Source organism: Crocuta crocuta, unplaced genomic scaffold (assembly GCF_008692635.1).
Source record: "Crocuta crocuta isolate KB4526 unplaced genomic scaffold, BGI_CrCroc_1.0 scaffold180, whole genome shotgun sequence".
NCBI classification, from domain to species: domain Eukaryota; kingdom Metazoa; phylum Chordata; class Mammalia; order Carnivora; family Hyaenidae; genus Crocuta; species Crocuta crocuta.
The window spans coordinates 700,324-717,665 of NW_027527549.1; the positions used below are offsets into that span (position 1 = coordinate 700,324).

Consider the following 17,342-nt stretch of genomic DNA (forward strand, 5'->3'; position numbering starts at 1 on the left):
TGCTTCCGAGTTAGAAGCTCTCGAAACAACTTGTGTACAGTAGTTGTATTCTCACCCAGCTTCCACCTGACTGACTGGCCAGACCAAAGGGTGCTCTTTACCCCCCAGTGAAACACACTCTCGCCCACCACGTAGACTGCTGTTGGCTAGTCGCTCACACTTAGTCTCCCCATGCTGTTCTGTTTTCTCCCACCAACTTGCGTGCTTTCCACGGCTGTTGTGAATGTTCCCAAATCAGAAATACCAGCTAAATTTATATTGTAATTACACAACCATATTAATTATTATATAATTATGAAAAAATTTAAACATGGAAAAGTTCTGTGATACAAATTGATAGAAGCAAGTCTCTTTCTTAGCTGCTCTGCTAAATTGATGTGGTTGAGTCAGTTGGAAAAATAATAGTAAGAATCTAGAAAGCTGCTACACTCAGAGAGTTTTCCAAAAGCATCTTTGTAGCTGCTTCGTTTTAACAAAACTTGAATTAAAATCCTCCTACCATTAACTGCTTTTTAGAAAATGAACTGATCCATTGCCAGCCATTCTGATTGCATTAAATGCGAGGGCTTCTCCTCCGGTTTTTGAAAACGGTCATTGGCTCTTTTGGGTCCCTGATGCAGAAGCTGTCGTGAATCCTTCAGCAGCTTTCACTCTCGGCGTCTTCCATGGGCCCTTCTGTACTTCCTAAACGCCTTTCCCCTTCAGTCTTCTAGCTTCTCTAATTCCATAGTCAAGAGATACATGTTTGCCCCTTAACCATCCGGGGATGGAATGGTGTAAGAGTCTATTTAAAAATAACAGACCTCTTTCTTTTTAAACTGAAATGCTTGTTTTTCTATATTTTACAGTCACCTTAACCAGAAAACCCAGTTTGAAAATCCAGTGGAAGAAGCTAAAAGGAAAAAGCAGTTAGGACTGGCTGATCCTGGGTCTTCAAAACCAGGTAGAACCTTTTCCTCAATCTTTTCTTCTAAGAATACCTTGTGAAATTTATATACTGAATTAATGAAAGTGAGCTTGGACTTCTTATTGTTGGGGCTTTGAGGTTCAATGGAGAATGTCTCATTTTGTCACTGTAAACACAGGAATAATCTTAATAAAGCATCTCAACGTTTGAGAATGCTATTTTCCTATGCTGCTATTACACAGAAAGCGTGAAATGGTTGGTGGAAGATGTTGAATGTCTTTGTTATGGGTTTGAGGTTGTGACATGAAGATTGCATTGTTTCCCAGTGTTTCAGACCAGGACAGTGTGAGATCTCTAATTCATTATGAGCTTCTCCCAAGTTAATGCTTAGATGTAAGGTCTGTAACCATCCAGGATTCTTCATGAACTGCTATGGATAAATTCACCATATTATTTGCCTGTATCATTGACTTTTCAAGTGGGATGGTAATTCAAAATCATTGGGCGAACGTTTAAAATACATTTTTTTAATGTTCATTTTTGAAAGAGAGAGAGACAGAAATGCAAGTGGGGGAGGGGCAGAGAGAGAGGGAGACACAGAATCTGAAGCAGGTTCCTGGCTCTGAGCTGTCCACACAGAGCCCGACACGGGGCTCAAACTCGTGAACCATGACCTGAGCCAAAGTCGGACGCTCAACCAACTGAGCCACCCAGGCACCCCTGGGGAACATTTTTAAAATACATAGACCCTGATATTTTGATGAGCCCAGCCATGTGTATTTTGAAGAAGCTACCGAGGAATTTCTTACATTCTACTCATCCCTCCCCGACCCTTCCCCTCCTCCATCTGTTGTTAATAATCAGGATTCTGTCTATACAGTCATATTATAGTAATCGAGTAGACTCCCCACTTCTGTTGCCAATGAAAGAAGCACTTCTTTTTTTTAAGTTTATTCATTTATTTTCAGAGAGAGCATGTGCAAGCAGCAGAGGGCAGAGAAAGGGAGAGAGAGAATCCCAAACCAACTCCCTGCTGTCAGTGCAGAGCCTGATGTGGGGCTGGAACTCAAGAATGGAGAGGTCATGACCTGAACCAAAACCAAGAGCAGGCTGTTTAACTGACAGAGCCACCCTGGTGCCCTGAGAAACACTTGTTTCTTATAGCTACCCTTCAAAAACATAGTCTCATCCCTTAAGTTTTCCATTTGATTTAGTAAACATTTGTAGTTTAACAAATATTTTTGAATACCTACTATTTGCCCAGTGCTTTGTGGGTCACATGATATTCAAAAATGATTAAGTCTTGCCCTCAAGAATTCACATTCTGGGGATGCCTAGGTGGCTCAGTCAGTTGAGCATCAGATTTCAGCTCAGGTTATGATCTCACAGTTCATGAGTTCAAGTCCCACATTGGGCTCACTGTCAGCACAGAGCCTGCTTCAGATCATCTGTCCCCCTTTCTCTCTGTCCCTCTACCACTCATGCTTTCTCTCTATCTCAAAAATGAATAAACATTATAAAAAAAAGAGTTCACATTCTGATATAGGAAATTAGTGGTTGCCATATATGGTGTTAGATGCCATCCTCAGATAGCAGTTAAATGTGCAGAGGGTGTATCAGGTGTGAATCCCAGCTGTGTAACCTTGGATGAGCTCCCTAAACTCTTTGTGCCTCTGTGTCTTCATCTATAAAATAAAAGTAAGAACAGTACTTACCCCTGAAAGTGGTTCTAAGCATGCAAATTAGTATGTATAAAGTGCTTACAATGGTATCTGGCAAATGGTGTCCAATACATACTAGCTTTTCTTGTTATTAATAGAGATGTGCATGTTGTATTAATAGAGGTGTATTAATAGGTGGCATAAAGGAGGGGGCGCCCACCTCTCCTTCGGTAGAGAAGGTCAAGGACACAGAGGAACTTTCAAAGCAGAGGACACATTAGAAGTGGATCTTAAAGTGTCAGTTAAATCGGACAGATGATAAGGAGCACGAAGGCATAGCAGGTAGAAGGAACAGAGTGTATAAAACCATAGATGCATGAAATGGTGGTGTAGGGGCCACAGAACAGATAGGAGTGGCTGGCACATGGGAGATTTGTGGGGTAGTAACAAGAGATGAGGCCGTAGGGGGAGGCAGCCAGGAGAAGAAATGAGTTTCAAAAAGAAGTTGAGTGTTTGTGCCCCATGTTGCTGAAAAGAAAGGTGGAAATTGAAAAGTATACACCGAGGTTGACAATATGGAGGTCACCTGTCACTCTAGCAAGAGCAAGTGGAAAGGAAGTAAAAATGCAGTAGAACGAAGAGGAAATGGTGGGTGACGAAGTAAAGACAATGGGTATAGTCAACTATTTTCATAGCTTCGGCTGAAAAGGGGTAAACAGAAGAGACTCACTGGAATAAAACATGAACCCCCATTGCACATGAGAGACTTTAGTAGACATAAGCCTTTTGCTCAGAACCATATAGTTGGGCCAGAATTTGCACCTAGTTTTACAGAGTTTAAATTCAGAGTTCTTTGTATTATAACACACAGCTCCTGAATGCCCATGTCTGCATCGCACATGTCACAGGAGATCTTCTGTCCCTCACTAAACTCTAAGCTCCTTGAGGGCAGGGACCATGCGTGTGTTATTTAGATAACCAGGCTCTCTCTTACGATCTGGGCATTAAAAGAAGAATTATGACTCAGCCTGTATCTTTCCAGGAGCTCACAATTTAGGGAACTAGACACCTAATTTTGGTACAGTATGATAACAGACATAAAAAAGTTGGAACAAAGGAGAGGGAAATTAAATCTGACTGTGGGAAGGGCAAGAAAAGCTTCCTAGGAGTGATAGAAGTTCTAGAAGAACGATGGCTACCATTCACTGAGACACTGGGTCAGGTACTCAATTGGACGCATTATACATCTTCTCATCTAAGACTCAAAATCCCTCCATGAGGGATTAATATTACGGGCCCCATTCAGATCCCTTGATGGGATCTTGCAGTTGTTTGATGCATCTGTTCCAAGGAGATGCTTGCCACAGGAGAAGTACTCATGTTTGTAAGCCAGGAACCTCCTTTAGACAGCATGTATGTGTGTGTGGTCATCTGCATTTATTGAGCACTTACTGTTTGTCAGGCCTTGTTGCCTGTGCTTTTGATGCTTTACCTAGTTCAATCCCTATAACAATCCCATGAATTAAGCACTATATTCCTATTTTTAAATTTTTTTAAGTTTTTTTTTTTTAAATTTTATTTTTGAAAGACGCAGGAAGGAAGGGGAAGAGAGAGGGAAACGCAGAATCTGAAGCAGGCTCCAGGCTCTGAGCTGTCAGCACAAAGCCCAGCGCGGGGCTCAAACCTACCAACTGGGAGATCATGACCTAAGCCAAAGTAGACCGCTTAACCAACTGAGCCACCCAGGCGCCCCCTATATTCCTATTTTATAGATGCAGCAATTGAGACTTTAAAGGGTCAAGTAACATTCCAAGATCACTCAACTAAATCACACAGCTTGGATTTAAAAATCAGGACTTTTAATTAATTCTGATCCAAATCCCAAAAGAATTTGGTGGTGGGTGGGAAGTAGTAGAACTTGTAAAAATAATACTAGTGTTGAGTTTGGAGAATAAAGGTTGGCAGTAACAAGAAAAAAATAATATAAAATCAGGATTTTTAGAATCAAAACGGTTTCTTTGTGCATTTCTTATTCTCACTTTTCTATGTTTAATTCTGATAAGATCTAACTCTGAACAACTTCTCATAGGCTTTGATAGTTTTATTAATACTTTTTTGAAATTTGGTGTTAGCCAGAACCCTTTAATGTTTGCACATCTTGATCTCATCCATTATATGCTGATTTTCTAGTTTCACCCTCAGAAGCCAGTCTTATCCCGCATTCCATGAGGACTAGAGCTGAGATAGCCAACCAGAAGTATCACAATATTTGAAGTATCACAATAAAAAATGAGAGAGGTACATTTCATCAGGTTTTGTCCTCAGTTGCCTAAGTACATGGCCATTAAACAAGTGATCTTGTCTGTAACCTGGTAGGTGGCCCTGGTGGGCAGTCGTAATCAGCTTAAATGACTGGGCTTTGAACGTGTCAAATAATTTTTTTAAGTCATTTTCTGTTCAGAGACAGGTTGCTAGTCTGAATGTCAGAGGCTCAGCAGGGACCCCGCAGTGCACAGAGATCAGCGCGAGCGGGCTGACTGGCCAAAGTCTGAGAAGCCTCTGGAAGTAGCATCTACCGTGGTGAATGCCCTGTTGTTCAGAGTCTGGTCCTTCACTTTGAGAAGCCTGAAATAGCTGCATTTTCCTTTCTTTCTTTCTTCGTTTTCTTCCCTCCTTCCTTCCTCCTTCCCTTTTTCTTTTCCTTTTCTTCTTTCATGACAAGTACTTTCACCTGTAAGAGATAGGCAGCGCTGGGCAGAACACGTCAAATAAAGTAGACCTTCTCCCACCCCAAGCCTGCCCCTGTCAGTACACTCTCAGGGCAGCCCTGTCTCTTGAGGGAACTATTTACACACTGCACGGTCTGTGCTGCCATGTGGGGCAGCTGCAAAGGTGGCTCTTTTCTAACTGACCACAAGCTTTAATGCATGTCCCTTAGAACCCTTTTGAAGGGGGGCAGCAGCAGCTGTATACAAATGACTCTGGGCTCGATACTAGTGCTGAGGGTGACCTATGTATGAAGCAAGTGACCTTTGCTGATTTCAGTCATTAAGGAAATGAGCGTCTATACCGTGCTGAGATTCCACTCATGCCCAGTAGAATCAGAAAGCCCACAGAAACAAGTGTTAGCAGCACAGCAGAGAAATTGGAGCGCTCATACGTGCTGGTGGAAGGAAATAGAAAATGGTGCAGGGTCTTTGGAAAAGTTCAGCAATTTTCAAAATGTTAAAGTTACTATATGGTTCTGGCAATGGCTGCACTCCAGTCTTCTACATAAGAAGACTGAAAACATGTACAAGAAAACGTGTGTACACAAGGGGTCATAACAACATTATTCATTACGGCCAAAGAGCGGAAACAACTCAAATGTCCCTCAAAGGTCCATCAACTGAGAAATGGGTAATTAAAATGTGGTATTTTACAGTGGACTACTATTTGGCAATAAAAAGGAATAAAGTGCCAGCACATGCTAAAACACAGTTGAACCTCAAAAACATTATGCCCAGTGAAAGAAATCATTCAAAAGACCACATATTGTATGAGTCCATTTATATGAAATATCCACTTTGGGCAAAGCTATAGACAGAAAGTAGATTAGTGATTGCCAAACACTAGGGTGTGAGCACAGGTTAGGCAGAAATGGGGAGTGGCTACAACAGGCATAGGGATTTCTTTGGGTGATGGGGGGTGGGATTTCCTAAAACTAGGTGGGGGTGATAGGTGTATGACATTGACTTGTACACTTTAAATGGCTGAGTTCTACCATATGTGGTTATATCTCAAACTATTAAATATTTGGCAGAAAATGTTAGACTATCTTTTCAAAAGTTAATGTAAACAGTGCCTTGTAAGCTCTTACTCTGCACACTCTGACCCTTCCACAGCTTTCAAAAGTGCCCCAATGGCAGCCATGGTCAAGGAGAGGAGGGGAGAGAGAAAGGTGGTGGTATTTGCAAATATGGATTGCTTTTAGTTTTAGGATCATCTGAGGAAACCTCTAAAAATAGGCTTTTTAATAGAGCTGTGTTTGTTTTCTTCCTAAAGTATTTACTGAACATGAGTAAAAGGGAAAGAAATGTGAAATTATTTACTGGTAGGTTAGGGATTCATACATTCACATCAGATACAAATTGAAGGCTACAGAAAGCCTGAGTTGTGAATTTTAAAAAGTTCTCAGTATATTCTTTTTCATAAGTTTGTGACAGTTGCCTTCATCTTCCTAGAATAGTGTTTTCTTAGTAGAGCTCAGTAGATGCTTATTAAAATGAAATGTACAGCCGAATGGTGTCCAAATGTTAAGGAATTTAATACGAAAGGCAGTCCCTCAAGTATATCATTTGGACTTCATGTGAAGAACTCTGTGGGATGAGAAAAAGTACAAACAAATAGGGCAATGGGGAGGGGATAAAGTAGGCGTTTTTACCTATGTTTATGGCAGTGGCTACACTATGTATGAAGCAAGTTTCATATAACAGAGGAGTCCTATCAAAGAGAAGTGAATCATTGGCTAAGTTTTTTTTTCAAGTGATTTATAGTTTATTCATTTAAATTCTCTTTCATAATATTGGATTCTCTCTAATGTGCTTTCCTTTATGGGTTTCTTACACTAAACTTATATAGACTATCTTAAAAGTTGACTTTGAGGGCCATGTTCATTGTAATTATTTTCGTTCTCAAACCCATTTCTCATTTTGGTACAGATATAGAAAAATCCCACTTCACTCGAGATCCATCACAGCTGAAAGGCATCCTTATTCGAGCATCATTGAAGAAAAGCACAATGGGATTTGGCTTTACCATTATTGGTGGAGACAGGCCTGATGAGTTCCTACAAGTGAAAAATGTGCTGAAAGATGGTCCTGCAGCTCAAGACGGCAAAATTGCACCAGGTAGCAAATTTTTCAGAATTATTTGAAGAGTAATGACTGCCAATAAAAACTATGGTGAAAAGATCTTGTTTATACATATATTTATAAAACTTACATATAATATATTTTATGTATGTTATAACTATGTATGTGTGTGAATATATAAATATACACACATACGCGTGCGCGCACACACACATATATATGTATATATTAGAGAGAGAACTCAATTATACAAAGGGGAGGGAGGATTTCTGTATTAAAATAGTTTTTCCTCTAAATTAAGTGCTTACTAATTTTGAGGGAGGGCCATTTTTACAAGTAAGTGCAGACTTGGAAAAACATATTAAGTGTCTTAATATTTTGAGTAATTTGTATCACCTGGAGATAGCTTTGTGCTAAGATAAAGGTTTATTAATCATCTCAGAAAACTGGTTGTTTTTCTTTGATGATGTAGGGTACTTTTGGAACTATAATATTTACCTGTAATCTTTTGGAAAAATGATCCACTGTGATGTGTATAGTGATATGGGGCAAATGATGTCCCACAGAGTTTCCCGGGTTTGGTTTGGTTTGGTTTTTGCTTCCTTAGTCCTCCTGGTTGTTAGTAAAATTAAACTCCTTTGTTAAGAACTATAGACATGAAATTACTGTTTTTATAGAGTTGTATAAATTTGTCCTTTATATAGTTTTCCCAAAGTCTTTACTTGGTAATTGTTAGGTATTTTTATATGGCTGACAGTTCTTATGACTGAGGAGGTTAGAAGAAGTTCAAGACCAGGTACAATTGTGAGGGGAGGTTTAAGCACTTTTTTTCCAGAAAGATTTTACTGTGCCACTGAGGTTGCTTCTTGCACCGTTTGCTGGACTTTTCTGATATTTCATATACCATTCATGTAAATCCCTCATTTGGACAGTTCATTTCTCACAGTACTTTTGAGGCATATATCAACTTACTTTCAACTAGGATATGGCATCTCTCATATTATACTTTCCCATTTAAGTGACAGAGACTTAAAACAAGAAAACTTAAAATAACCAAAAGTTATAAGGAAAACTATTTTCACTCTTCCTTATTTACGAGAGTAACAAACTCTAGAGATTAAAATTAATAGTAAAACATTTTAAGCTCTCAGTCTTGACTTTTTTTTAACATTTTGTCCATAACACACGTTCTTTAACTGTTGTATATGCTGTTTCATAATGCAGATGTAGGTATGTCTACACCTGGTGTCTAATTTGCAGAGCAGTACAGTACTTCTGTGAACATTCTGGAAACTTTTTCCAGGGGAGGAAAAGTCAGAACTTTGTTTCTTATTAGTCTAATTCTTTCTGTGCCTTCACAGACTATGAAACAAATTTTTGCACACTCACAATTATTTTTAAACACCATTTGTGTTGATTTTTCAAAGTCTGCATGCAATCAGAACAAATCAAAGCACCTTTACTTGGCAATAGCCTTTTAAGTAATCATATTCAAATAAAAACAGCAAATGGATGAGACATTAGAGGACAGATTTTAAAAGTTAAGGCTGCGATAAAAAACAAAAAACACTCCCCACCGATGTATGTCAGGTAACAGTGATTCCGCAACAAAGTGGTCGGAATAATGCAAATCAGGAAAAAGCAAGACCTTACTTTTTTAATTTTTTTTTTTTTTTCATGTTTTTATTCATTTCTAGGAGATAGAGAGACAGCATGAGCAGGGGAGGGCCAGAGAGAGAGGGAGTCACAGACTGAAACAGGCTCCAGGCTCTGAGCTGGCAGTCAGCACAGAGCCCGACGCGGGGCTCGAACCCACAACCGCGAGATCATGACCTAAGCGAAAGTCGGACGCTTAACCGACTAAGCCACCCAGGCGCCCCAAGACCTTACTTTTACAACAATTAGTTGAGCTGACTTTTCAGTGTCTTAAATAACGCTCTTTGCTTGTGCTGAATCTCATCGCATGTCTCTCCTTTTGAAATGTGAGTACGATAAATTGAAAATCTCTGTAAAAAGAAGGGATGCTAAAGGAAATACATTCATAACTTCACATTATTTTCCTCTTCGGCCGTACATTTTTCAAACTTAGAATGAATGTTTAACTACCTTGTAACTAATGGCCTCTTAAAATGAAGAAATAAGGTGGCATTTAAAGATTGCCCGTTTGTATGAGTAGCTGATGGAGTGAGTGATTTGCTCCTTTTCTATGTACCGAGTATCTACTCCGTGCCTAGCTTTGTGTGGCTGCTTAGGCACGACTCAGAGGACACACCAACAATGACAGTGTGAATTTACAGTTATTTTTCAGATGATTCCCTTGATCTTGAGGTCATAACTCTCTGCTGCAAAGATAATTAAGGTTTCATACATTTATATTCTTCTTCCAGAAGAACCACAAAAGGGAGAATGACGTGTCTGTGTTCAAAACCTGTCTCTTCAGCAGCTAATGAATAGTAAAAGGGTTCCAGAATTCAGATTTAGATGATGACACTATTTTTGTTTCTCCCCCAATGGAAAGTTAACTTACTTCAGTGGTTTTAATGTTTTGAACTTGGTTGTGTCCTAACAGGTGATGTTATTGTGGACATCAATGGCAACTGTGTCCTCGGTCACACCCATGCAGACGTTGTCCAGATGTTCCAGTTGGTGCCTGTCAGTCAGTATGTAAGCCTCACTCTGTGTCGCGGCTATCCACTCCCTGATGACCATGAAGATCCTGTTGTGGACATCGTTGCTGCTACGCCTGTCATCAATGGACAGTCACTGACCAAGGGAGAGACTGGCGTGAGCACTCAGGACTGTAAGTCAGGAGCAGTGGCTCTGGACCAGAATGGAAAACCGGGACACGCCTTGATCAGTGACCGTCTCAATGGACCGTCAGATCCGAGTGAGCAGAGAGCATCGATGGCATCATCGGGCAGCTCCCAGCCGGAACTAGTGACTATCCCTCTGATTAAGGGCCCTAAAGGCTTTGGGTTTGCAATTGCTGACAGCCCAACGGGACAGAAGGTCAAAATGATATTGGATAGTCAGTGGTGTCAAGGCCTACAGAAGGGGGATATAATTAAGGAGATTTACCATCAAAATGTGCAGAATCTAACACATCTCCAAGTGGTAGAGGTGCTAAAGCAGTTTCCAGTAGGTGCAGATGTACCATTGCTTATCTTAAGAGGAGGTGAGTAAAAGCACAAGGAAAACTCTTCGTTGTTTATGCATTTATATCTGTTAATTGTCCTTCCTTCCAGGGCAGAATCCCTCTTTTCCACGCAGACTGAATTGGTAATTAGCGTGCATTTTCCTTAAGGTTCTGTCTGACTGCTTCCATAAGCAATATCTTCTGCAGCAGTTTTTCTAGTTATTAGTGGTCTCATCCGTGTCCATTATGGATTTCCTTCCCTACATATTCTCTTTAAAATCTGATTTACAGCTTTAGCGATTAGAGAGAGTCGCAGCATTGTGCTGCTTCAAATGAAATAGACCCTCTTCATTTCATTTTCTCTGTTGATGACAGTAATAGAAATTGACGCTTTCAACCGGTGACACTTCATCCAGACCTCTGTAATGTACCGAAGGTGTTTTGAAAGAGCTAGCATGTGAATAAGCAAAATGTTGGATGGTGTGTTAATCTGTTCTGTAAAAGCAATTGTGATAGCTGGTGCTCATAAGGCTTTTATCTTAAGCTTTAGTGTCTGTCCATAAATGTTAATTAAATCCCACAGTACTCATGTGAGAGAAATATAATTTTTTATTTTCAAGGTCATCAGCTGACTTGAACTGCTCGCAGACATAAATCCAGCTCTGAGGACTAATCTAAAGTTGGCTTTTGATGGGCTTTCGTAAATCCATACTGATGAATGACTAGTATTTTAAAGAATAAAATTTAGCCCTTCACACTTCTCTCTCTGGCTTTTAGTTTTCATTTTTGAGGCAAATGAGCAGTTGGACTTCATTGGGATGTTGTTCATTATTCTCATTTCTTTGAGCTATTTTTGCTTCTTCTCTGGGCAGTATGGTAGAATGCGCTCAGAGCAGGGGGAGGATGCCTTTGTGAGAGGCATCTCTCTCACAAGAGAGTGAGCAGGGGGAGGATGCTGGAGAGTTAGCCAGGGGTCCAACGAACCCCTGTTTGGTGTCAGACAGGACTGGTATCAGTTTCCACCCTTGCTACCTGTCGGTTCTAGGGTATAAGGAAATAATATAATCTCCTCGAGTCTTTGCTTACCTGATCTATAGTAACATTTATGCCTTAGGATTGTCATAAAAGTGAAATGAGATAATATATGTTCGATGCCTCGTACATAGGGGGTGTTGGTCATACAATTTACTAGCCCACTAAAAGTTGAAGCTAGTTTTATCGTAAACATGAGCAGTGCTTGTGAACTGGGAATGCTTCCTCTGTTTTTAAAATCTGGCTCATTTTTTTTAAGGTCCTCCTTCACCAACTAAAACTGCCAAAATGGTGAGTATACAGTGGTCTTCAAACACTTCTTTCCAACACAGCAAGAGAGGTGCCGCGTTCCCTTCATAAGAGCATCCCTCTGTGGTGGTGACTATCGACTGGGAGAATTGAGGATGCATTCTGCCCTGGGCTTGTATCAAAAGCTCTGGGGAAGCGTGTGAGTTAGAGAGGAGGTGTGCTTTCCTGGTTAAGAATTTCTATTGAAGGAATACTCGAGGTCCATTGTCCCAATAGCCCTGTCCTCTAAATGGGAAAACGTGAACACCCTGAAGTGCCCCCTTGGGGTCTCTTTGCCTCTCAGAGGAGCAAGGGTAAGAAGTAGCTGAATATTAGGGCAGATCGTAGAAACTGGTGCATCTTCTCCCTGATGCCCAAAGGAAGTGGGAGGCTCATATCATTTCATGGAGACCGTAAACACCCACACTTAGAGAACCTTCTTATAATGGACTAAACAAGACTTTCTAGAGTAATTGTGGCCTCAGTGCTCCATCTGCGTGTTATCAAAGTGATAGGCTGTCAGACTTGAAACTGCATTTTCTTTGGCATTCTTCTGAATAACTGAGTAGCCCGTTTCAGGACCTGTGTCACAAATAAAACCTAAAAAAAAAGGGTATAGCAAACAGTGCCAGGAAAGAAAATGTGCTAGGTGCAGACGCGTAGCTGTCAGAATACCCACATTTCTATGGGCATGAATGTAAAGACAATTCTGTGTAGTATCCTGACTTAGTTCTAGTTTGCTTGATTGGGAGTCCATCATCTCCCAACTGAAAGACAGTCCTCCAGAACCGTAAACCATAGCCTTGAAGGAAAGACCGTCAGACAGAAAATGTATTCATTCTTTGTAGTCCACCGAATAGGACCCGCTACGTATTTGCTGTTTTATGGATGAAAAGGAAAGAAACACTCTGCATTTTTATGGACTGTACCACTTACAGCCAGTGTGGACAGGAATGCGTTCTGCCTGCCTGGTTAAAATTGCACTGCATTTTCCTACGTTTCTCTAGTTCCTCTAGTCATTGTTTTTAACTTCTGTGCTACCAGCCTGTTTCATAATAGATGCCACCACAGCCGAGGTGACCCTGATGCTTTCTAACTGATGACCTTGCTCTGCTCTGCCAGACTTCTGGGACGTGGTGGGGAGGGAGGGAAGGAGGCCGGGCCAGCCACCCGACCGAGTCTGGGTCAGTGAGGGATGCCCCTGGGACGGCACGTGTAGGACTGCCCTCCCCCCACTCCCTGATAAGCTGTATCCTTGTCAGCATTAGTTTTTCACAAACGTCTATAATCACTGCCCACTGCCCCCCACCAGGTAGAATTCAGAATAACCAGGTGTTCTCAAAACCACATTTATTTTCTTTGGCTATTTATTGGATCTCATTTGAAAATTTTTATTGAATCATTCTGCCTGGCTGTTATGCTGGGGAGGTTTTACCAGACTGGGAGAAATAGGAAAGCGTGCACCTGTTTGTCCTTGCTGGATTGCAGGCATGGCCCGTGTCTCCTGCATGTATTTGAACCGGGCGCGCAGGGTGTTCATAGTGTCCTCTTTGTAACCTAAGTTACAGTTAATGCTTCCTATTCCATTTTCCTAGAAAGAAAGAATGGTGTCCCAGACATCTTCACGGGGAATTAAATTGAGGGAGTGGGACAGTGGGGCCGATCCAGACCTTCAGGAAGGTCCTCCCTGGGGGCCTTCCTCTCGCCCATCAGCGCCACCTTGTGTCCCTGTGTTCATCTTCTCCTCAAAGCCAGTCCGTGTCTTGGTGGTGGAGAAAAGGGCAAGGTCGTGTCAACACAGGGCTAATGCGGGCCCTTCCGTTGACATCATTAAACACTTTTCCTAATTTAAGTAAAATATGTTTTAACCAAGTACGCATGGCTTTGGAGGTGAATTCTTACAAGACTGCAAATTTGCTGTGGCTTTGACACTGCCACCTATTCACCTATAATCAGTCGACACACCTGGTTCACACGCTAGTTTGATGAACTAATCAACCATCTGGTTTTAAAACATACTAAGAAAGGCCCTTTTCCATTTCAGAAAACAGATAAGAAGGAGAATTCAGGAAGTTTGGAGGCCATAAATGAGCCCATTCCCCAGCCTATGCCTTTTCCACCCAGCATTATCAGGTCAGGATCCCCGAAATTGGATCCTTCTGAGGTCTACCTGAAATCTAAGACCTTATATGAAGATAAACGTAAGTAGTTGTGGGATATTTCAGGAGAGCATGCGACAAAATTTCTTTAAAAACTGGGACCTTGCCATCTTTCAAAACCATACTGAAAAGTTATAACTTCATCCCTATGTTCACATGACTCTGGGCTGCTTCCATTTATATTCAACACTCACTCATTCACTTTTTTTCAAAACCAGGAATTAAGTGCCTACGATCTACCTCACACATAGTAGGTGATGGGAATACAGAGATAAACAGGTCCCTAGGCTCCGCACCCCAGGACGATAATTAAACCTAAATGGAAAATAAATGAGTACAAAGAAACCTCACACAGATCCAGAGAAGGAAGCCGCCCACTTTACCGCTGTGGGTAGCAGGAGGCGTCAGATACTGCTTCATGTAGGAAGTTAAGCCTGAAGCAAGTCTTCAAAGACCAAGACAGAGGTGTTCATGAGGCAGGTGAAAAAGGAGCGGAAGCAGGAGTGACTTTTGCACGTTGACCTTGCTTGGCCCGGGTCCTGGGTTGGCTGGGTGCAGGAAAAGGCAGGGCAGGGTGGAGTCACTGTTCTGAGGAAGCTGGAGTCCTTAGAGAGCCTCGGAAGGGTTTCACTGGAGGGTCAGCATGGGCTTGTGTTTCAAAGGGATCTTCCAGGTGGGAGGGTAAGGGGTGGGGAGTCGGGGCCTGGGCAGCCTGAGGAGGAAACCAGGGCGGTCAAGGTCAGAGGGACCCACAGAGAGAGTGTGTGAGGCAGAGGTTCATTTTTGCGTGGATTTACTTAAAATGACGAATCTTTTCCAAAGTAGAATTGCAGATTAGGTAGGTTTAATTTGTTAAATTTGTTTTTAGGAAACCGATCTAAATCTGCCTCGGAAATGAGGTGGAAATATCCTATATAGTTGACTTCATAATTATTTAACCAACTGCAGATCTTTATCCTTAGTAAGCCCAGGCCATATTTAGAAAGATGAAAACCAGATGTAAGCACAGCACAGCACAGCAAAGCAGTAATTTAAATTAATATAACTATGGAGACTCCCTTCCTTCTGACTTCCCATTCATAGCCTGATATATTCTTAGTATTAATATGAACTACTCAGTCCCTTTGGGCTTCCCGTGTAAAGTAACTGAGTTGGGCTCAAGAGTCTTCTATCTCTAAACTTCTGTAATCCTAATAGGAATTATTTCTCTAAAGAGACTGCTTCTAAGGAACATTATCAAGATTTACCCCATGTGGTATCTTTGTGTTTATATAGTTCTCCGACATGTTTCTAGCAAATGCTTCTCACTTTGCGAGTAACACTAATATTTTCTTGAAGATCAAATTATTTTAGTCATGAAGTAGTGGTGAATGGAACCTGCCCTTTGGGGGCAGAATAGTGTGGGTTAAGAGCCAGGACCCTAGAAATCAAACTAAGTTGAAATCTCAGCTGTGCCATCTACTTGCTGTCTGACACTGGGCCACGTACCTAGGCCTCAGTTTTCTCAGCCAGAAAATGGGGCTCATAATAGGTATTAGCAGTCATTTTCTTTTAAAATTACAGCATTTGACACAGTTAGGCTAAGTGAGTATGGAATGCTTTTCTGAAACAAAGGTATGAGTTCAGGAGTAGAATTAAGGCATTTTATGGGCTGTCTTTTCATAGGATTTGCCCAGATACTAATTTAGATAATTTGCACCTATCAGATGTCCTACTGAAATTGGATGATTCTGAATTTAATATCATAACATTGATTTGAAGGCATTAGGACTTAATGGACATGGAAGGAGGAATAAATATTTCCAAGCAATCTCAATGCACAGTTTTGGTTACAGCTGGAAAAAAAATACTTAGGATTGAATTTTTCTGCAATAGTGATATGCTCTTGTGTAAGTTTTCACATACCAGAAAGTTCTGAGGTTATAGTTTATTGAACTCTATCATATTATCCTACTGCATAATTGCATTGTTTTATTTTTAACCTTTTTAAAATAAATCAAAGTATTTTATTTTCTTTATTTATTTTTATTATTTTCTGGTTTTCCTTAGCACCAAACACCAAAGACTTGGATGTTTTTCTTCGGAAGCAGGAGTCCGGGTTTGGCTTCCGGGTACTGGGAGGAGAAGGGCCAGACCAGTCTGTAAGTTCAGATGCCTCGGAATTTGCCGTTCCCGTGAACCTTTAAGTGGCTGTTTGGAAGGATGTAGTGTTTTTGTTTCATTTGGTTTTTTTAAAATAAGATTTTGTTTTCTCTAACCATTTCATTAATGAGAGGGAGAACTGCACTTTTCCTTTTTTTTTTTTTTTGATGTTTTATTTATTTCTGAGAGAGAGAGAGAGAGACAGCGTGAGCAGGGGANGCTGCACTTTTCTAAGTGTCGCCATTTCTCGGGGACCTTGGTGTGGCTTAGGCAAGAACTGAATATGTCAGCTGTGAATTGGGCAATAATTAATTTCTTTATTTCACGATGGGCTACAGTTCATTATTTTCCATTTTTATGTCCCCCTGCCTTTGTTAGACAAGGGTTAAGACCTTTGCCTTCTCTCAGAAACCTATCATCGAGCATCCTGTTTGCCAGTCTGTCTGTCCTTTGAATGAATGTTCTGTAAACGTTTGGCGTCACACCATGTCACCTATCCTCGTTAGTGGGTTGACATTTTCACGCTCAGTACGTTGTGTTCCATTCCATCTGCCCTACCTCTAAAACTAGGGAAATATAAAATAAGTCGTGTTTCTGTCCAGAAAGCCTACGGGTTAGGTTTCTAAAGCATTTAAAATCTGGAACTGTAGACAGGATTCTCACCTAAAGTTTAGAGAACAAATGTAATGGGTTCTGTTTTTAAGTTTGGCCCTTAGTTTGAATAACAAAGAAGTAATATGCTTGTGGAGTTTAAGAACATATTTATGGTTTTTCAGTATAATGTAAGGAAGACATTCTTACTGTGCTTGGAAGTTAGGTGAGAAACAATAATCATTTAAAATGACATGCTTCTTTCCATTTCTGGATAGAACATTTGATTTATGTATTTTAAATGTGTTCTAATTAGTCATGTTGGTTGTAGTGAAAACAATCACCGGGGCCAAATAAAGTTTAAGGCAGGGCGACCTATATAGGGCAGATATGCGATACCTTGATCGTTCTTGGTGGAAGATGTGATTTGGTTTTAATGGTTCCTATTTCGCTAATACCCACAGGGTTGATTAAGACGTTTTAAGAATTTGTCTCAAGCAAAGTGGGAGAAATCCTCTTAAATGGCAGGTGTTAGCAGCTCTGACACTAGCCCAAACATTCAGGACTCTAACT

The 17,342-nt window shown here is 40.9% G+C and overlaps 1 protein-coding gene across 1 annotated transcript in view; it reads left to right on the top strand.

The window, feature by feature from the left end:
* The window catches only part of LOC144234444 (membrane-associated guanylate kinase, WW and PDZ domain-containing protein 3), an 86,689-nt gene that overhangs the window by 49,022 nt on the left and 20,325 nt on the right, over positions 1–17,342 (top strand). Inside the window, exons 8-13 of the mRNA XM_077767796.1 lie at positions 849–943; positions 7,269–7,457; positions 9,991–10,596; positions 11,849–11,880; positions 13,922–14,078; positions 16,086–16,177. Coding sequence (XP_077623922.1) covers positions 849–943; positions 7,269–7,457; positions 9,991–10,596; positions 11,849–11,880; positions 13,922–14,078; positions 16,086–16,177 — 1,171 coding nt within the window. The remainder of the gene's footprint in view (positions 1–848; positions 944–7,268; positions 7,458–9,990; positions 10,597–11,848; positions 11,881–13,921; positions 14,079–16,085; positions 16,178–17,342) is intronic.